The sequence below is a fragment of the Pteropus medius genome, unplaced genomic scaffold (assembly GCF_902729225.1).
Source record: "Pteropus medius unplaced genomic scaffold, Ma_sr-lr_union100, whole genome shotgun sequence".
NCBI classification, from domain to species: domain Eukaryota; kingdom Metazoa; phylum Chordata; class Mammalia; order Chiroptera; family Pteropodidae; genus Pteropus; species Pteropus medius.
This window is the reverse complement of record NW_024342471.1, coordinates 10203207-10224730: the sequence shown is the minus strand read 5'-3', so window position 1 is coordinate 10224730 and position 21524 is coordinate 10203207. Positions and strand designations below refer to the sequence as shown.

At 48.4% G+C, this 21524-nt stretch overlaps 1 protein-coding gene across 3 annotated transcripts in view; it reads right to left on the bottom strand.

Moving 5' to 3' along the window:
- SRC (SRC proto-oncogene, non-receptor tyrosine kinase) overlaps positions 1 to 21524 on the bottom strand; it is a 49914-nt gene that overhangs the window by 18629 nt on the left and 9761 nt on the right. The window contains exons 2-5 of one of the 3 annotated variants that reach the window (XM_039864302.1): positions 13563 to 13635; positions 12439 to 12508; positions 2707 to 2869; positions 1426 to 1683 (exon numbers count right to left, since the gene is read on the bottom strand). In XM_039864302.1, coding sequence (XP_039720236.1) covers positions 1426 to 1675 — 250 coding nt within the window. In that variant the 5' untranslated portion in view covers positions 1676 to 1683; positions 2707 to 2869; positions 12439 to 12508; positions 13563 to 13635. The remainder of the gene's footprint in view (positions 1 to 1425; positions 1684 to 2706; positions 2870 to 12438; positions 12509 to 13562; positions 13636 to 21524) is intronic. The other 2 variants (XM_039864301.1, XM_039864303.1) reach the window with 2 other exon arrangements.

Below are 21524 nucleotides of genomic sequence, written 5' to 3'. Positions count from 1 at the left end.
CCCCCGCTAACAGGCATCTTTGTTCCCAGAGTCTGGCACATAGTAGGTGCTCAAGAAACAACTGTGGGGTGAATGAAGGAAACTGCACCAGAATAGGTCACTCCATTTCTCTCTCTGGGTGCTTCTATGTGTCTGGGGAGATCCAGATGGCAGGTAACTGTCCCCTCAAAGAGGCCCTCCCTGTCCATTTCAATTACAGCCCCTACTACCAACCCCTGCCCTCTCTGTTCCTACTCACCAGTTACCACCTTCTAACACCCTATGGTTTATACGCCTTGCTTGCTTTCTCTCCCCCCACAGGGTTTTTGTTTGTTTTACACATCTTGTGTCCCCAGCACCAGAAGAGTCTTGGCACACAGTAGAGGTGCCACAAATATTTCTTGAACAAATGAATGGTAGTTTGTGGATCTGCTTGTCTCACCTGAGTATGTGTCCGTGTCTGAGGGGTCTGTGAGCATTTGTGTCTGTGTGTCTGTGTGTTCTCATTGTGTGTATGTGCATTTGTGCCTCTGTGAGTCTGTGATGGCATTTCCTGAGTACCTGTCTGTATCCTGCATGTCTTTGAAGGGGTTCTGACTATATGTGGCTGTGTCTTCATCTGGGAGCATGAGGTTACTTGTGTATATGTGTTTGTATTTGTGTACACCTGCACTGGATGTGTGTCTGTGCCTAGAAAGTGAACATTCACGTGTCTCTTGAGTGTTTCTACGTGTGAAATGTGTCTGAGTATCTATGATGGCTCAACACGTGTATATGTGCTGTATGAATGTCTTTGAATGAGTTGCTGACTCTATGTGTGTAACCATGAGTGTGTGGCTCTGTGTGGGTGTGTCGGGTGAGAGTACACGTGTTTGTGTGTCTCATGTATGTCCATCTCCCAGACCATGTCTGCATCTCTTTCAGCGTCCCTTGTCGGGGGGTGCAGTACCTCAAATCGCCAGCAGAGGGCGGAGGGGCGCATCTCGGCGTTGGACTGGCCTCTAGACCAGCTCAGGCTCTTCCTCCTAATCTGCCCCGCCCCCTCTGCCACACACCAGCCCTTGTCCCTGACCCATCTCTGGACTGACCAGAGGAAAGAGTAAAGCCTCAGACATGGTCCCAGTGCTGCCCTGAACAGCTCCCTGGTTCTCTGGGCCTCAGTTTCCCCCTACAGTCCTATATCTCTAGACCCCTTTATACTCTGCGTCTGACTGAGTGTGCGCCACACTTTCCAGTGTACAAAGCCTTTCCCCACCCAGAGCCTCCAGGAAACTGCCAACAGTCCCCAAGATGATGTAACTCATAGACTCTTCCCCTTTAGTGAGCAAAAGAAACAGCAGCCCAGAAGGGCCGCATCGCTGCCCCAGGGCACACAGCTCTCAGGCAGAGCAGCCTGGACTCAGCAGGGAAGGACAAAGGCATTCCAGCACCCCCTGGCCCACTGACCAGCCAGCGGCCCCGCCCTCTGCGGGGAGGTGACGGTATCCGAGGAGTTGAAGCCCCCGAAGAGCTTGGGCTCGGAGGCCGCGGGGCTGAAGGCCGTGTTGGGGCCGCGGTGGCCATCAGCGGAAGCCGGCTTGCTGGGGGTCTGTGAGGTGGGGAAGGCGCCCCCGCCACCACCGTGGGCGTTCTCGGCAGGCTCCAAGCTGCGGCGCCGCTGGCTGGCGTCCTTGGGCTTGCTCTTGTTGCTGCCCATGGTCCTGGCTGGAGATGAGAAAGGACCCTGGGGTGAAGGAGGGACTCTGGGAGCAAGCAGGGCTGCCTGGGCCCCTTAGACAACCCCCACCCCCACCCACTGTACAGATGGGTAAACTGAGGTCCAAGGAGGGATACTAGCCTCTTTCCGTAAGATAGCCTTTCGGAGCCTCAGTTTCATCTGCAAAATGGGAATAATGATGGCATCCATGGCCAAGCACAGAAGAGCTCATTTAAAAGCCCTAACCTCTCCCACCCGAGTCACTGTTTCTGTCCCTCATGAGCAGGGGCAGTATCTGAGTCATGTCTATATTCCAAGCACTTAGCACGTAGGAGAGGGCTCACTGAGGGTTTGTTGAGTGAATATATGACTGACTGAAATTGTCTAACACCAGAGAATAGGTGCTAAAAGTTGCAACCAAGGCAGGGATACAGCAAGAGGTTGGAAGAAGTGGTTGCTGGGAGCTCAACATTGTCACAGGGCCTTTGCACATGCTATTCCCTCTGCCAGAATGTTCTTCCCTAACCACTTCACCAGGGTAAATCATGCCTCCTTGAGTTCTCAGCTCAAAAGTCACCTCCTTTGGAAGTGTTCTCCAAATCCTTTCACTGGTTTAAGTCTCCTTGACTTTTGTGCCTCTCCTTGATAATATGTGACCTAGTTTTTATTTTTATTTTTTTATTTGTGTGATTATATGATTATTGCCATGGGCTTTTATCTGTCTAGTTCACTGCTGTGCTCCCAGTACCCAGCAAAGGGTGGCACACAGTAGGTAGTCAATAAACAGCTGAATGAATGAGTAACTATTCAAGAGTTGAGAATTCTGAACCAGAAATGTGTGAGGTCTAGAGACTGGAAAACACAGAGAAAACCAAGCTGAAAACTCCCCAGTGACATCTAAGGCCCGGCCACTCCCTTTTTGCCTCCTACTTCCCCATACTCAGGTCCTGGCTGGCCAAGGTCTCCCCAGCCATCCTGGCTGTTTCTCCCCACTCCCTCATTTTGGCTTCCCTAATGAGTCACCACCTCACCTGTGGAAGGAGCTGTCCCAGAGGACCTGGGAAGCAGCCTGGGGTCTCAGCACGAACACGAGGTGTGGAATCGGGGGTCGTGGACTAGAGGCCCTGCTCCACTTCTTCCCACTGTATGACCCTAGGCAAATCACTTCCCCTCTCTGGTCCTCAGCATCCTCATCTGCAAAAGAGGGATAAAACAGACTTCTCAGGGCTGTTGTGAGGATATGATTAGAAAGAGAACTCATAATGGCTCTGACTCTTAGATCACAATTTATCAGACTCTGACTCAAACAGGCCCAATGCTCAGAGCTTCCCAGATCTTCAACCTTCGCAAAGCATTTTATAAAAGAGAGCAAGGCCGGGCAGGGCACAGCTGTTAAGGGTAGGCTCTGAAGCCAGACTCCCCAGCTCAGATCCTGGCTCTGTTCCTCATCAGCTGTGACCTCAGGAAAGTGACTTAACTTCTCTCTGCACCCTGTTTCTTCATCTGGAAATGATGGGGTCATTGTAATAACTAAATGGGTCAAGGTAGAGTGCCAAGAACATAGCAGGTCACTCTGCCACATGAGCTTTCACTGAGCTTGTGTGACTCTGGACACACTGGGGAGGTGGGTTCCGACTATTCTCCAGGGTAGGCTGTAGGCCCTGGAATCAGTCCAGAATTTTCCCTGGGAACCTGCGGATGGGGAAAAGTCCCCTTGACTGGTTGGAGCCTCAGGCAAGATTATTAGCCCTGAGCACCAAGTCCAGCTCTGTGACCCCACTCCCTATGTGAACCTGAGCCAGTCCCTGTACCCTGTGGGCCTCAGGCTACTGGCAGCCACATGGGGGTGTGGCCTGCATGCTCCCTAGGAAAAATCCAGCTCAGAGAATATAGGGCTGGGGAGGCCCTGGGGAGACCTGCTCAGTAGCCCAAAGGATCACTGGGGCCTCCCGAGGGACAGGCCAACAGGCCTAGGGACAAGGAAGGCCATGTCCTATGGCAACTCAATCACTGAGGTCACAGTGCACATCAGCACCCATATAATTGGTGTCCCATGGGACCTAATGACCTGGTTACCCACAGCCTCAGGCTTGATGCAGGCTGAGCCCCTAGAACTATACCCCCCACCCACTTGCTCCCTAGTACAGCATTCATAGCAGCAAGCCCTCTGCTAGTTACTACAAGGGGACACAGAGATGAACTGACCAGGTCCTTCCTCAGAGGGCACATGCTTTAATAGGGGACTTGCTTGTGGAACTTTGAGAGGAAATAACAATTATAAAATTTTTTAATTTTTTAAAAATGTTTCCTAAGGCCTGAACTTTCTTTCGAACAACTCAATGATGAAGAGTGAGCTCCCTGTCACTGGAGGTAACCAAGAACAGGAGAAATGGTACTTGGCTGATGTGCCATGGAGTGAGAGGGAGAGCCAGGGCTGAACCTTGAAGGCCCTTCCAGCACCAAAAAGATGCACGTGCTCTCTTTGGAATGGGGCAAAGGAAAAAAGACAGCTCCTGGACTCCTAAGTTTTTCCACTGACCGAGAAGACCACTCCCCACTGGAGCACTCAGAAAAAGCATAAGAGGGCCTTCAAGACCAGGCCAGCGTGGCCCAGGGCCTCTGATTGCAATGCTTGCCAGTTGAAGGGGGTTCGATTTTTTTGTGGGGATTTTTTGGTCCTTGCGGTTGATTCTAATTACACAAGTAACAGTGTCTGTGGAGAGGCAGGCGGGTCGCATTTGAGAGCCAGAGTCCAGGAGCAGACGACCTGTGTCCGGATCCCAGCCCTCCCACCATGGCATGGGACTCTGCCTCGGTTTCCTCCTCTGTCAGTTCTTGATAGCAACAGTACCAGGCCATAGTGCTGCTGGGAGAATCGGCAAGGAGAGAGCACAGAACGTGCTTAGCACAATGAGGCACACTGTCAGTCCCGCCTGTAGGGGACAAGCACCTGGCCGTGGTGCATTTCCTTCATGCACCATATGAATGTAGGACTGGATTGGATCCATCTCCATATCCCAGTAAGCAGAACACGCCTGACGCCTACAGGTACTATGGAAATACTTGCAGAAGAGACAAAAGACTAAATGAGCACAGGCATATGATTTGCATCGGGCTTTGTTCCTGCGATGCCACATCATAGAGACCAAGTACCATTCGGCGATATTCAAACACTCCCGGAGGCTGGACCTTGTACTGGACCCTGCTCTAAGCACCTGGCAGATATTGACTCATCAAACCCCCATGATAATCTAGGAGGTCGATACTAATAGGGTCCTATTTTACTGATGAGGAAACTGAGACACAGAGAGCTTAAGGAACTTGCCTGAGTCACACTACCAGGGTGACAATGAGAAGAACTGGGGTCAGGGAACCACACTGGCAGGCAGGAATTAGAGGCTGCTCTTGGGGTCCACCTCCTGCCCTCAGGACCTCTCTCTCATGGAACAGCCAGATGCCCTTGGTGGACAGGGCCTGAGTGGATAACGCAGCCCAGCCCTATTCCTAGAGAAAGCTGAAAGTTTCAGGCTTTGACAAAGCAGAGTGTGTCTGAGGAAGGACAGGCACATTTAGGGTGGGGTCTAGTCTCCGTGCTGCTGCTATCCTGCTGTGTGACCTTGGGAGAGCCGGCCCTCCTGGTAGGACCCTGTCTCAGAGCCCAAACACCAAGTCACCATGAGTTGCCCACTTGAAAGCGGCAGACCTCCCACATCTCTTCCACCATATGCACACTCCGAGGCAGAGATAGATCCTAGGGGCCCGTGGGGAAGTGGTGGGGGCTCTGTACTGGGGTGCCAGAGGTTCCCAAAGGAAGGTGGCCCCTTTCACTCCTGGGAAACCACCCCCACCACAGGCTCCAGAGAGAGGGCCTGCACTATCGCTACCCTTGAGAGGTACAGGATGCAGCCCAACGGCACTTCCTCTACAGTGCTCCCTCCCAGTCCTCCCCCAACACGTCAGTCTCAGCAGGTCTCAACCTGATCTGGCATCTCCCCTTGAGGCCGCCCCCACCCCTTGTCACTGTCTCGGATCTGGTTCTCCCTTCCTCTCCCACCAATCTTCCTCAAATACATCCTCCCCGCACCCCACTTCCATTCCCTCAGGCCAGGCCCCCGCCATCCCGGTCCGGGGGTAGCATGGGTGACCCCTCCAGTGCACTCTCCTCCCAGCAGAGGTATCTCTATGAACCATCTCTATAAATGGGGTCCTCCTCTGCTCAACCCTCCCCCTGGAAACCCAGCAGTGCTCATCAGAGGGGTGCAGGACCTAGAAATGATGGTCCATTCACCAAGCGGACAGTTGTGCAGCTGATCAAACAGAACGAGAGCCCCGTGCGGCCCGAGATGCTCATGACACGCTGGTAAGTGAAAGGAGGAAGATGGCAGCATAGAATGTCCTCTGAGCCTCTCAGGGCTTCCGTTTCCTCATCTGGAAAATGGGAGCAATAATGCTGCTTTCGTCACAGGGTCAGCGGAAGGACTAAATGAGATCGCGCATGCAAGGGGCTTAGTGTGGTACCTGGCACGTAGTACACATGAACTACAATTATTTCTGTAAAGAAAATTAGCATGTATATGAGTATGTGTATATGCACCCATGTGCACTCATGTGCTGTAGAGGTTTAGAGAAAGTTCTGGAAAAATTCTAAATTCTTCACAATGTTACACCCAAAAGGTGTGGAATAGGGAGAGGAAATTCCCTTTTTTTTACATGCTCTATCACTTGACATTTGAAAATTACTTGTCATAACTTTTTTTTAATGAGAATTTTTTTAAAATTTTCAAGAGCTTCCCATGATCTCCCTCTGGATGAGGCTGAAGCCCCTCACCTGGGTCCACCCAGCCCTGCAGAGCTGGTGCCACCACCATCCCCCACGGCTTCCCCACGGAGGGCACCACACTCGCTCCACGCTCGCTCTCGCCTCCTGGCCTTTGCACAGGCTGTGCCCCTCCTCCAGGCACACAGATGCTCACGACATCCAGAAGAGTCCAGAAAAGGCTGTTGTTCAGTCATGACACATCCATTCCTTCCTTCCAGACTCTGACAAATGTCACTTCCACCTCTTCTAAGGGTGGAGGGGAGGCCAGGAGCTCAGGAGTCGAGAGTGAAGACTCCAGACAGGGTTCAAATCCTGGCTCCAGTACTTACTAGTTAAATCTCCTTGGGCAAGTTACTTCACCTCACAGTGTCCTTATCTTTAAAATGGGGATTATAGTAAACCTAACATCTGAGAATTAAGTGAGAGAGTCATGTGCCAGGCACAGAGTAAGCGCTCAATAAACAGCACACGCTGTTATTTGCGATTGTTATTATCATGACAGGCAATAAGAGGAGCCATGCGAGAGGCAGCAGGAGTCAGGTGGCAGGGCTTTGAATGCTAAGCACAGAGCTGAGACCTTCGCATGCAGTTGATACTCCATTGTCCTGCCAGTATAACGAAGTAGGGACTATAGCTGTGCCCACTTTATAGATGGGACCGAGGTTCAGAGAAGCCAGAACCTTGTCTGAGGCCACATAGCTAGTGAGGGCAGCAGAGCTGGAATGCTCGAGGTTCAGGAGAGTGGCATCAGAACACACCTCTGGCGCAACCCGCTCATTGTGCTGACAGCCCCCACTGCCCCAGGCACTTCCACCACTCCACTAACCCTGACATCATAATCCATATCTCTGGACCCTCCAACGGCAAAAAGGGAAGTTAACAGGTAATACTCCCAAATCAACAATGTAGCTATAGCAGCAAAATAAAATCAAAGAAAGCCTTAGCATTGGAAAAATATCAATTCTTCCTAAATAATTCCAAAAACTGAATATGATCCCAATAAAAACCCTAAAAGGATTTTTTTTAAAAAAACAAATCAAGTCAATTTTAACGTTTATAAGTAAATGTATATGAGTAGCCAGGGAAATCTTAATAAGAGTAATGAGAGGGAAATAGCCCAACCAGATAGTAAAAATTACTATAAAATCACAGTAATTAAAACTGTATGACATCAGCACAAAAACAGACGAATCAACAGAACAGAACAGAGGGTCCAAAAATTGTCCCCAAACATACAGGAATTTGATATATAATGAAGAAAGCATTTCATACTAGTAAGGAAAAGGTAGACTATCTTTAAGACAGAGTTGGGACAAATGATCTACCAACAAGAAACAAATAAAGTTGGATCTCAATCCCACTCCATGTGCCTATAAATTTCAGATCAATCAGATTTAAATCACACAAAAATAAAACCATAAGCTCTAAAAAGGGGAGGGGAGAATAAATGTTCTAATCTCAGAATGGGAAAAGCATTTTTAAACATGTCACAAAACTTAAGAATCGTTCTTAAAATGATAAACAATCTACATAAAAATCTAAAATGTCTGCATAGCTCAATAAACATCATAAACAAATTCAAAAGACAAACAATAAACTAAAAAAAAAAATTCGTAACCCATATGATAGACAAGGGTTTTCTTTCTTTTACTACATAATGAGCTACCACGAAATAAGAAAAATAACCAGATAGTTTACAGCAAACCAAATGGCTCTTAAACATGTAACAAGATGCTCAATCATACTTATAAGATTAATGCAATTTAAAATTACACAAGCTACCCAACCACAGCAGACTACATTCTTCACAAGTGCACATGGAACATTCTCCAGGATAGACCATGCTAACCCATAAAACAAGCCTCAATAAACTTAAAAGGAGTGAAATCAAAGTATGTTTCAGACCATCACAGAAAGAATTAAAAAATCAATAACAGAAAGAAATGTGGAAAATTACAAATGTGCAAAAATTGATACACTTCTCAATAACCAATGAGTCAAAGAAGCAATCACCAAAAAAAAGTAGAAAATACTTTAAGATGAACAAAAATGAAGACAATATATCAAAATGTCTGAATGAAAATTATATGACTGTATTAACCAATGTTACCCCAATAAACTTAATAAAAATAAAAAAGAAATTTAAAAAAAGAAATGCTTATAAAAAAAATGCAGTAGAGGAGAGCTTAAAGGAAAATCTACAGCCATTAAATGCCTATATTAAAAAAGAAAGATCTCAAATTCTAACCTTCCATCTTAAGACACTGGCAACAGAAGAGCAAACTAACCCTAAAGCAATAAAAGGAAAAGAAATAAAGATTAGAGCAGAAATCAATTAAATAGAAAATAAAGAACGATAGAGAAAATAAACAAAACTAAAAGTTAGTTCTTTGAAAAAAATCAACAAAATTGACAAACCCTTAGAAAGACTGACCAAGAGAAGACTCAAATTACTAAAATCAGAAATTAAAGAGAGGATAATAATACTAACCTTACAGAAATAAAGACTATAGGAGAACGCTATGAACAATGTTACACCCACAAATCAGATAACTTGGATGAAACAAATAAATTCCTCGAAAAACACAAACTACTGAAACTAATAACAGAAAATCTGAGTAAAATTAAAACAAGAGATTGAATTAGTAATTTTAAAGTTCTCACAAAGAAAATCCAGGCCCAGATGGCTACACCGGTGAATTCTACTGAACATTTAAAGAATTAATACCAATTCTTGACTAGGGAACACTTCTCAACTCGTTCCATGAAGCCAGTATTAACCTAAGACCCAAACCAGACAAAGATATCATAAGAAAAGAAAACTACAAAACTATATGTCTTAGGAATATAAGATGTAAAAACCTTCAACAAAATACTAGCAGACTGGATCCAGTAACATATAAAAAGAATTATACATCATGACCAAGTGAGATTTACCCCAAAATACAAGGTTGGTTTAACTTCTGAAAATCAATTCCTGTAACAGACCATATCAATAGAATGAAGGACAAAAACCACATAATAATCTCAATAGATACAAAAAAAAGTATCTGACAAAATTCAACACCCTTTCATGACAAAACACTCAATGAACTAGAAGCAGGAGAGAATTTCCTCAACCTGATAACAGGCATCTAACTCAGTGATGAAAGACTGAAAGCTTTACCCTACGATCAGGAACAAGACAATGATGTCTCCTCTCACCACTTCTATTCAATACTGTACTGAAGGTTCCAGCCAGGGTAAAAGGGAAGAAGACGAAATAAAAAGCACCTAGATTAGAAAGGAAGAAGTAAAACTATCCCTATTTGCAGATGACATGATTTTGTATATAGAAGTTCCTAGGGATTCCACTAAAAAATTATTAGAAACTAATAACAAATTCAGCAAGGTTGCAAATTACAAGATCAATATATAAAAGTATATGTAAATAAATTGTTTTTCTATACACTAGCAATAAACAATCCAAAAATAAAATTAAGAAAACAACTTACAATATCAAAAGAATACTTACGAATAAGATTAACAAAGAAATGCAAAACTTAAACTCTGGAAACTACAAAAATTGTTGAAAGAAATTAAAGATCTAAATACATGGAAAGACATTCAACAAAAATTGTTGAAAGAAATTAAAGATCTAAATACATGGAAAAAAATTGTTGAAAGAAATTAAAGATCTAAATACATGGAAATTAAAGATCTAAATACATGCTCATGGATTGGAAGACTAAACATTGTTAAGATGGCAATACTCTCCAAATTGATCTACAGATTCAACACAATCCCTATCAAAATCCCAGCTAGGCTCTTTGCAAAAATTGACAAAATGCTCCTAAAATTCATATGGCATGTCAAAAGACCCAGAATAGCCAAAGCAATCTTAAATTAGAAAAACAAACTTTGAAGGCTCATACTTCTCAATTTCAAAACTTGCTGCAAAGCTCCAGTAATCAATACTGCGTGGTACTGGGATGAGGACAGACTTATAAATCAGTGGGACAGAACCGAGAGTCCAGAAACAAACCCTCATGGTCAGTTTATTTTCAACAAGGATGCCAAAACGATTCGGTGGAGAAAGAACAAACAGTCTTTTCAGCAAATGGTACAGGAACGACTGGATGTACACATACAAAACAAGGAAGTTGGATACCTTCCTCACACCTTAACATAAAATGGATCACACACCTAAATATACAAGGTAAAACTTTTTAAATTTTTATAAGAAAACAGAGGCATAAATTTCATAACCTTGGATCACAACGGTTTCTTAGGTATGACACCTAGAGCACAAGCAAGGAAAGAAAAGATAAACTGGACTTCACCGACATTTAAAACTTTTATGTCCCCGAGAACACCAACAAGAATAAGAAGAATGCACAGTATGGGAGAAAACATTTGTATACCGTATATCTGATAAGGGACTTGTATCCAGAATATACAAGAAACTCTTATAGCTCAACGACAAAAAGACAAATCACCCAATTAAAAAATAGGCAAAGTTAAAAAATAGGTAAATAAATAAATAATAAAAAATGGGCAAAGGGTCTGAATAGATACTTCTCCAGAGAAGATACACCAATGGCCAATAGCTGCATTAGTCATCAGGGAAATGCCAATCAAAACCACAATGAGATGCCACTTTACACCCACTAGGACAGCTACAATTAAGACAGAAAACAAGAAGTTGTTGGCAAGGATGCGGAGAAACTGAAAACTTTATACGTTGCTGGTGGAAATGTAAAATGGTGCAGCTGTTTTGGAAAATGGTCTGGCAGTTCCTCAAAAATTTAAACATGGAATTACCATATGACCCAGACATTCCGCTCTTAGGTATATACCCAAAAGACAAAAGAAGAAGATATCCACATAAAAACTTGTACACGAATGAATGTTCATGGCAGCATTACTTATACTAGCCAAAAAGTGGAAACAACCATATGTCCATCAACTGATGAATGGGTAAATAAAATGTGATACATCAATATACTAGAATATTATTTGGCAAGAAAAAGGAATGAAGTACTGATACATGCGACGCATGGATGAACCTTGACAACATTATGCTAAGTGAAAGAAGCCGAACACAAACCACGTATTGTCAGATTCCACTGGTATGAAATGTCTAGAAGAGGCAAATCTATAGAAACGAAAGTAGATTAGTTGTTGCCTGAGGCTGAGGGAAGAAGGTTTCGGGGGGGAAATGCAAATACTCTAAAACTGAGTGGTAAGGGTTGCAAAACTATGAATATACTAAAAGCTGTTAAATTGTATACTTTAAATGAGTGAATTATATGATATGTAAATTATATCTCAATAAAACTGATCTTTAAAAAAATAAGTAATAACTATGCCAATTAGATTGGCGAAGATCCCAAAACTCTATAGCAACCTGTGTTGGTGAACCAGAGGGTGTGGTATGAGGACATCTCAACGCAACCTCCTGAACGACAATCTGGCAATGTCTATCAAACTGACAACAGCACACACCCTCCAACCCTGCAATCTGGGATTAATCCTACAAATATCCTCATACATGAACTCTAAGCATAGGTTAGAGGATAGTCCTTGTGGAATTGTCTATAATAAGCAAAGACTGGAAACAACCAGAGTATTCTTCGCTAATTAAACAAAGCATGGTCTCCGTCCATACTGTGAACACTATGCAACCCCGAAAAAGAAAGCAGCAGCACAAAATGATCTCCAAGTACGGTGTCAGAGAAAATAGTCAGGTGTAGCACAGAGTATACCATGTGCCACCATTTTTTTTTTTTTTTAATTTTTCTGACATATGTTTATATGCCTGCATCTCCCTGGGACACATCAGAAACACCCCTCAGTGGTTGTCTCTGTCAAAGAAATCTGGGTACAGGTTAGAATTATTTTTTACTGTGTGTGTGTGTGCTAATGTTTTTTCTTTCCTTTTTAAGAAAGAACACAGGCTTACCTGATTTCAAATCCTGGCTCGCTCTCTCATAGCTGGGCAAGTCACTTCGTTTCTCTGAAGACTTTGAGTTCTGTAAAGGGAGAGATAATAATAACATCTACTGTACAAGGTTGTTGTGAAGGATTCAGTGAGAAAAGGCATGCATAGGACTCCCCACCACGCCTGGCTCCTAGTAAATGCATGGTCTTTGCTGGTTATTAATATGTTACTATGCACAAGGTGGACTGGAACAGGTGTCACCAGAGAGCCCCAGACCAGGTGTTCAGAGCACCTCCTGAGAAAGGCTTCCTGGGAGAGGCAGCATTTGTAAAGGGCTTCAAGGACAAGGAGTTCCACAGAGAGATGACTAGGGATGGTGTTCCTGGTAAAAGGAGCTATGCAAGCAAAGGCCTGGGAGTAGGAAAGCCCTGAGTAGTCGCTCAATCACTGTGCATTTGTTGGCTCCTTTGACAAAGCTTAGCTGAGTACCTGCTATGTGCCAGGCACTGTAGTAGGAAAGGTAGACGAAAGCCAAAGTGGCTGGACCAGCCAAGGGAGAAATTACAGACAGTTCAGTGATAAGGACAACGAGGGGCTGGGGGGCACGGCCTCACCCAGGTCCAAGTGCTCATAAAGCAAACCAGGAAAAGGAAGCTCAGAGAGGGCAAGGAGCTGCCTAAGGTCACACATCAGGTTCTCGACTTCTGAAAACAGCCTCTCTCAGCTCTGCCCGCTCCTCCCACAAGCCTGGAGAAGAGAAAGCCCACAGGGGCCCCTCTGGTGTGCATTTAGCAGAAGGTGGATACAGATGCTATCTAAACGGGAGACAAAGAGGAAGAACAAATGGTTTTCAGATGACAACAGTAGCTAGTTGATTGGTACAGAGACTCCTGTGTGCCAGGTACCATGCTAAGAAGTGCACTACATGCACGAGCCCTGGTGAACCCACTGCAGCCCTCTATATTCAGCCCCTTTTTGCTGATGAGGAAACTGAGGCACAGAGGTCAAGTTGATTGCCTAAGGTCACGCAGCTCATAAGAGACAAATTCAGCAGGCAGACTCAGATTGTCTGGGCTCTGCAATCTCGTGCCCCAGGGCCCATCCCCCAAGGGAGCCACCTGCAGGGCCTAGATCAGCAATTGTACCCTTTCTCAGAAGAGCCCGAAGTAGAAGTTGCTCTCAGCCAGTGAAGGGATGTGTCCTGATAAGTCGCCCAACCTGGAAGAGAAGGTGGTGGAGACTGTGGCAGGAATGTGTGGAGGTAAAGGAGGGAGGAAGCAGTGGAGAGGGCACAGCCCACTGGCAGCCAACCATCCTACCTCTGGAGAGAGGGGAGCAGAAAGGCCCCATCAGGCACCTGCCTGAGCCACGTAGGGTATAGCATCGTGGTTAGGGGTACCCCGCTGTGGCCCAGAGAAAGACTCTGGGCAAGTCGATTAAAGCCTCCTTCAGTACCATGGAGACGTCCATAGTCATCCCCAGGCAGTTGCAAAGGCCAAGCCCTGGGCACACGGGCCACGCTTGGTAAATGGGCCTTTACTATTGCTACTAACATTATTATTTCCATTGTCACTGTTCAGCCCTCCAGTTCTCACCAGGACCCTGCTACACAGGGACGATCAGCCCCATCTTCCAGAGGAGGAGACAGAGGGAGGCTCAAAGAAGCCAAGTCCGGTGCCCAGACCACCAACAAGACGGCAGAGGGCCAGCTGGGGATCCTGGCTCTCCCAGGCCCAAGCTATTGTCAGGCCCTCTCCCCAAGGCCACTGGTCCCAGCTGGGCTCTCGCTGAGAGTCCTCACACCAGGAACTATGCAGGTTCCCTTGGCCAGTCCATTTTCCACAAGGAGAAATAAAGGCCAGGACAGGGCGAGTGGCTGGCCCAAGGCCACACAGCCCAAGAAGGACCACTGATAGAGTGAACACGTAAACACTCTGAACCTCCAAGGCTGGGTCCCCTACCGATGTTCCCTTCCTCCTCACTACAGCTCTGTGGGGCAGGTACCACCAGCACTGGCCCTGTCCACAGAGGATGAAGCTGAGCCTGGAGCAGCGTGGGAGATGGTGCTGGTCCAATACACCCATCGCACAGGTGGGGCTGCGTCCTCTTCCTGCCTCCCTGCGACCTCCCACACTAGAACGTGAGTTCTCCATGGACAGGGATCTTGACCTGATTGCCTTTTCTTCCTTCAGAATCTCAAAAGAATTGCCTGCTCAACTAAGGAGTTTTTCTTCAATGGTTTCTGAATATAGAAAGGATTCCTGCCTCAGAGTGAAGGAATATGAATAATGACGGTAGTAATAGCTAATTATTTCTTGAGCACCTACTGTGTGCCATTCCTATCACCCCATTTCACAGATAGGGAAACTGAAATACAGACAGGTTAAATGAGGTGATTAAAATCCCACTTCTCGGCAGCTGAGTGACAAGTCCCTCCCACTCTGAGCTTCTCCCTAAAGAGAGTTGCCAGCCAGGGCCACAGGGAAGGGCCCAAGGAAGAAGCCTGTGGCTGGGCTCTTCTTGGTGGTCCCCTCCCCAGAACTCAACGCTGTGGGCTGCTCTAGTGCAGGCTGGTGGATGGAATGGGGTATACTGATGAGGATGTGGAGACCCACACTTTTCTCCCTCACATCATCCTACCTGGGGTTCATGTCACCCCTTCAGTGCTCCCAACAGCCCTGGAGCAAGCTGTGGCCACATTCATTTTATACATGAGGATATGGGGGCTCCAGAAAGCTGCCCCAGCCAGAAAGTGGAGAGCCAGGATGCCAATCCAGATCCCAGTGGTACCAAAACCTATCCTCTCTCCACTGTATCTGCAAGAAGGCTTAAAAAGCACAGCCCAGGAAGTGGGCATGATACATGCAAAGGCCGTAAGGCAGGAAGGTCAGCTATATAGGAATTTATCGAGTGAGAGGTCTGGACTGAGTGGGCCCAGCCTAACTGGGTCACTGCTGGCCTATGGCGCAGGCATGAGGTCTGAGAGCGGGGTGTCTAGCCCCGGGTCACATAGCAAGGCGGAGGCCAGCCCTCAAATGAGAGTGTAGGCACCGGGACTAAAGATAAGATTCTTAGAGCACCAGGACCAAGAGTGCTGGGCTGAAATGGAGCAGGAAGAGGAGATGCTGGCCACAAACGACCCATAGATCAGGCAGGTCTCACCCTGCCAGGTACCACCTGGCCTGGCCTGATGAGGGCTGGCCACCACATGGCTGAGTGGAAGGCCTCCATCGGAATCATTGTGCGACCTTGGATAAGTCATGCCTCCTCTCGCGCCTCAGCATCTGTACCTGGACAGAGGCCCTGGCATGCCAAGGACTCCTTAGCAGAACCCCCAGGATCAGGGCATGACTACAGGGAACAATAAGGTGACAAGTTTCGCTCTCTCCCATCTCTCCAAGGTCATCTCTCCCAGGCTCCCCTGGCTGCCCCACCCCCACTGGCTGATGGCTGATGGGCCTTGGGGGAATAGTCACCAGCCGGCCCCTGCCCACGGCGCCCGTTTCTTGCCAGCAGCTCTGGCTGCTTCTCTGCTCTGAGAACACACAGTGCCCCCTCCTCCCCACCCACGTGCATACAGTGGGGACACTGGTGGGCAGGAGCACCTGGTGGCTAGGCCCCTCCACACAGTCAGCTTGAGCTCAAGCCCCCACACTCAAAGCCCACAGGTGGCCTACCCTGGCTGTGTGACCTTGGGAAGGTCCAGCCCTCCCTTTACTCATCCATGCAATGGGGCCTCTGGCAGATCTCTGAGAGAAAGGACATGTTATTCTGAGGTTGGGGACAGTGGTCAGCAAGATGGCCAAAACCCTTAAAGCTCCAGCCTGCTGCATGCTCCCTCCTCCATACCCCATGATCCTCTCTTCAACTCATAATTACCCTCTGGCCTCTAGACCTTGGCACGTGCTGTTCTCTCCCCTAAAGCTTCGCCACCAGCCTCCCTGACTCCTGCGCCCCTCATGAACTCCAGGGTACCCTTTGGGCCTGACCACAGGCAATACCTGACCTTGCCTGCCCCCTGTGCCGAGATGCACATCCCTCTTTTTCTGGGCTCACAAAGCCTCCACCACACGGGGATTAAAGGCTGAACTGCCTAGGTTTAAAACCCAGCTCTGACCGTTCCTAGCTGTGCGACCTCGGGAAAGTTACTCCACATCTCCGTGTCTCTGCTTCCTCACCAATAAAATAGGGATAAAAACAGTAACCTTCCTCCGAGGATTGTTGTGTTACATTGAATTCATATTTGTGAAGCGCTTAGCACAGAGCCCAGACCCTAGCAAATGTGCCATAGGTGTTTGCCATCAATCCACGATAGTAGCAGCTGTTATCCGTTGAACACCTACTGTGTGCCAGGCCCTGTGCTCAGCATCTTATCCGGATTCTCTCACAACAGCCTGGGAGGAGGAGCTGTTTTTGCCATAAACCTCACTTTATGACAAAGAGAGGGAGGCCCAGAGGGATCAGCTTCCCTTCAAAATATGTTAGGGAGGAGGGGACTTTTGCTGATATGAGGAATTATTGCTCATTTCTTTTAGATGGATTATGGTTTTGTGGCTACTTTCTTAACACGAGAGTCCTTATCTTTCAGAGATACATACTAAAAGATGTACACAGGCTGCATGTGCTTTAAAATGACACAGGATTAGGGGGAGGGGGGGAGATGGAACAGGTATGGAGCGGGCAGAACAGGCCTTGAGTTGGTGGTGCTTGGGGTTCCGTGACGGGTTTGTGGAGATTGATTATACTAATATGCCTCTGTAACAGAGTTTAGAAAGGAAGATTAAATGAAATAATGCAAAAACAATGTATGGCCCCCTTCCCTCAAGACCACTGCCTCTCTCGCCTGGGTACCATTATCATCCCTGCCCCCTCAAGACTAATGCAGTAACCCACCTGCCTCCCCCCTCACCCCCACGGTCTGTTCTCCACACAGCAGCCAGATGCACTCAGAACCCTCCCGAGGCGCCCATCTCACTCAGAGTTAAAAGCCAATATTAGAATGGCCCAGAGGCCCTCCCTTATCAGCCCTCCATCTTTCTGCCCTTTTCTCTCTCCGTTCTCCCCACAGCTCACACAGTTCCCCTGGCCTCCCGGCTGTTCCTCCTACACTCCATCACCCCCTACCTTAAGGTCTTAGCACTGGCTGTTCCCTCTACCTGCATTCTCTTCCCCCAGGGAACAACAAAACTCCTCCCTCCCCTCCTCAGAGGTGAGCTTCTGGGAGAGGTCTTTCTTCCCCAGGCAACCTCTCTAATTACATTTCCACCCCTCCCCCGCTATCCATTTGCTCCGTGGCACTTGTCACTCTCTTACAGACCACGTGTATATTTTCCTTATTTGCTGGGATTTTGTTTCCCTACCTAGAAAATGAGCTCTGTGAGAGCAGAGATTTTTGTCTGGTTGGTTCTTTGCTGTATCTCCAGCCTCTAGAATATAGCCTGGTATAGAGTCGTAGCGCTCAGTAAATATTTGTGGAAAGGAGGGAGGGAGGGATGGAAGGATGGATGAATGGGTCCTACCCAGGGCCCCACAAAATGAAGGGGTATAGGCCTTAGCCCTAGGTCTGTCTGGCTCCATAGCCTCTGCCCCGACCACTGCACTCTCCTACCACTCACTGCCTGGCATGTTGGGGTGGCAGAGCCTCTGACCACCCTGATATATACAGGGCCACGTGCAAGTCTGAGACAACTCCAGGCCCCAATCTCGCCTGGCAGGGGCTTAGACATGGACAAGGTACCAGGGGATGTTTGCTGGATGTTTGCTGAGTGAGCAAGGAGTGAGTGATGAGTGAGCCAGGGGCCACCTGTGGGCCAGGGCAGCCAGAACATGTCTGGTCCCGTGTTCATGTTGCAAACATGCTAGGAACTGACAGTCCTCAAACCGGCTCTGCCAGTGTGGCTGCGGTGGGGTGGGGCACTGCAGGCTTGGGCTGGCACCGGCAGAGAGATGGAGGGGTGCTGCTGGGGACAGGACCCGTAGCCCGGGGAGGGCAGAGGCTAAGCAAGTGGACTGTGAAGCTCCTACCAATCTCAGCCCTGCAGAGACGAGACTGTTCCAGCCCCTGTGGCTCTTGGGTTTCTTCATGGGCAGGAAGGGGACCCCTTTCCAGCCTTCAGACTCTGACCTGCCCTGTAGAGGGAAAGATCCCTTCCTGCCAGGACCTGGCCACTGCCTGGAAGCCCCAGAGGGAAGGGCTAGGCCTAGAAGTGGGTGGCGCTAAAGCAGGTCAAAGCAGCAGGTGACCTGGTGTAAAAGCCTTCTCTGTCCTAAGTTGCTGCATAGCCAATCCTGTGCCCTTTTTGGACTCAGTTTCCCCACATGGGTTCCAGGGACCTTCAATCTCAAGGGGCTGAGTTATCATTTGGCAACTCCAGCCCTGCTGCTCAGCTCTGAGGGTGGACATGGCCAGAGCCCACACTTGCACACGTGTCCTTGCTCCCCACGAAAACAACAGTAATCAAGATACGTGCTGATTACTAAACGCTTACTCTATGCCTGGCATCAGTGCTTTACGTGCACCGTTTCATCTGATCCTCCCGACAGCACTGTATGGTAGGGACCATCCTGTGCCCATTTTCCAGCAGAGGCCCAGGTCCCATGGCAAGCCGGAGTCCAGGCCCTCAACTCCATCCTGAGGTCACACTGGGTAGCCTCCATCTCCCCAAGACAGTTCAGGGCAAGAAAGAAATCTCATATATACCTCAAAACTTTGGCTAGAATTTGGGGAGCAGGATCTGTATCCCCCAAATCCATAGATTCCCTAAGTCCTGAGCAGCTGAGACTCAACACTGTCCCACTGTGTTACCAGGCTGTGGGTGTAACACTCTGAGCCTCGATTTTCTCATCTGTGAAAAGGGTCGGATCTTGCCAGTTTTACCTAAAGTATGCCATTGTTTAAAGCCACAGGAACTAGAGGACTCAGTCCAGCCCTCGGGACAAGGTGGAGAAGCTGCTGGACCTATGTGCCTCCAGAAGGATTAGGGAAAGGAGGAGCAAACATGAACCCGAACCGCATAGTAGTCTACGGCAGAGCCTCATCACTAGCAGCCCAAAGAGGAAGGATAATTCCTCCTGGCCCCCATGTAACCCAGTTCCGAGCCCTGTCAGTCCCACCTCTAAACACATCCTGAATCCACTTCCTTCCCTCCCACATAGCCACCTTCTAGTCTAAGCCCAGCCTCCTCCTCCAATCTGGCTGATTGGAGGCAGAGAACCTTTCTGAAATGTCAGTCTGAATCCTTCGATCCTGCTTAACACCCCTCATAGCCCCTATACTCCAAGACTAAGGACAAAGTCCTCACAGGGGCCTCCAAGGCCCTACAATGGACTCTCTTCATTCATTCGGCTTCCATACTAGCTGCTTCTCCCTTCCCCCGAGACTGCAGTACGCCTCTGCCTCAGGGCCTTTGCTCTTGCTGTTCCCGCCACCCAGAGCATACTTCCCCTAGACACCTATATGCCTCACTCCCTCATTTCCTTTAGGTGCTTTACTAAAATGTCACTTCCTCCGAGAGGCCCTTCCTGACTACCTGTTTAAATGGCAACACACCCGGCCAACTCTGTTCTCTCTTTGAGTCTCATTTCAAAAGTTGACTTCCCCCAGCTCAAGTGAGGACCTTCAACTTCTCCTTCCTAGCATAGACCACAGCTCTGATAACATAACTCACTGTATGAGTACATGTCTGATGAGGACAGGGGCCACTTCTGTCTCAGAGCTGAATACTCTGCAGCGGGTATAATATTCAAAATAGTTAACAGCTGGATACCATGCAGTCAGAAGGGACATTGGCCAAAAGCACAGGGCCTAGCATGGAGTGAGGACTTGGTAATGAATGAATGAGCGAACAAATGGATGGATGGATGGATGGATGAACAGGGCACACAAAGCGGGCTTGACACCTGCCAGGGATGCCCAGGGCTCTGAGAAGGTGGCACAGAGAAGGGAATGGCCTTCCCAAGTTCACCAGCCAGGCTCTGGCCTAAACAGCTGCAGCCAGTCTGGCTACTCCTCCTGCACAACCCGACTTTCATTTCCCATGCTCTCAGTCTGAGGACGCTCCTTCCCTCAGGGGAACTGGGTGAAGAGGAGGGGCAGGCGGCCCTCTGGTCCCCAAAGAAGGGGAGACTCCCAGGATCCATCTGTCCCACCACAAAGGGGCTTTGTCCTCAGTACTGAGAGCCTGAGGCAGACCGGAAGCCACCCTCAGCCGCACAGCAGGTTCCAGCACCCCCCGTCAGCTGGGCCAACAGCTCCAAAGCCACGTCCAGGGGCTGGCATGGTGCTGGGCACAGTTCTCTCAAATCTCACTAACTCTCCCTAGGAGCCCTAGGAGAGAGGCTCTGGCATAACCCCTTCGTTTCTATAGATGGGGAAACCGAGGTTCAGAAGGGCGAAGTTACTTAGCCAAGATCTCCCAGCCAAAGAACAAAGCTAGGGTTCAAATCCAGGCCCATCTGGCACTAGAGCCTTCAGCTACGGCTCTCAACTCACTGTGCCTGGAGAATTGACTGTCTGGGTTCAAAAGGGGAGAGGGGCCTTTCTGGAGACATGAGTGAGCAGCTGTGCCCGGCCCTGCACCTGAAAAGAGACATCTGCCCTGGTGAGGCTCCCCAACGAGGGAGGCAGGCTGGGCCCTGAACCCAGAGCCCTTGCCCCACACCCAGCCCATGCCCCAGGCTCCTTCGGAATCTGCCAGCCAGGCCCCAACAAGTCACCACCACTTCCTGCCAGGCGGGCATCTACAGGGAAAGGATGTACAGGTGGGCAGACCAGGGAGAAGAGGCCCCCCACCCTCACCCCGATGTTCCCCTTTCAATCCCAGACCTGTCATATGCCTGGCCAGCACCTACCTTCTTTCCAGGCCCATCTGTTCTTGGTGCAGCCACCAGGGCCACCTCACTGCCAATGGGGCACCTACCCTGAGTCGGGCACTACCTACGGTGCCGGATAGAGCAGTCCTGCCCTGCAGTCTCTCCTCACTGCCCAGGGACAGCATATAGACTCCCCGAGCAGGCACCCGAGGCCCTCCACTCACTGGCACCGGCCACCTCTCAGGTCAAAACTCTACTGCTCCTCTGAGCTCCAACAGGAGTTGCTGCTCAGGCCA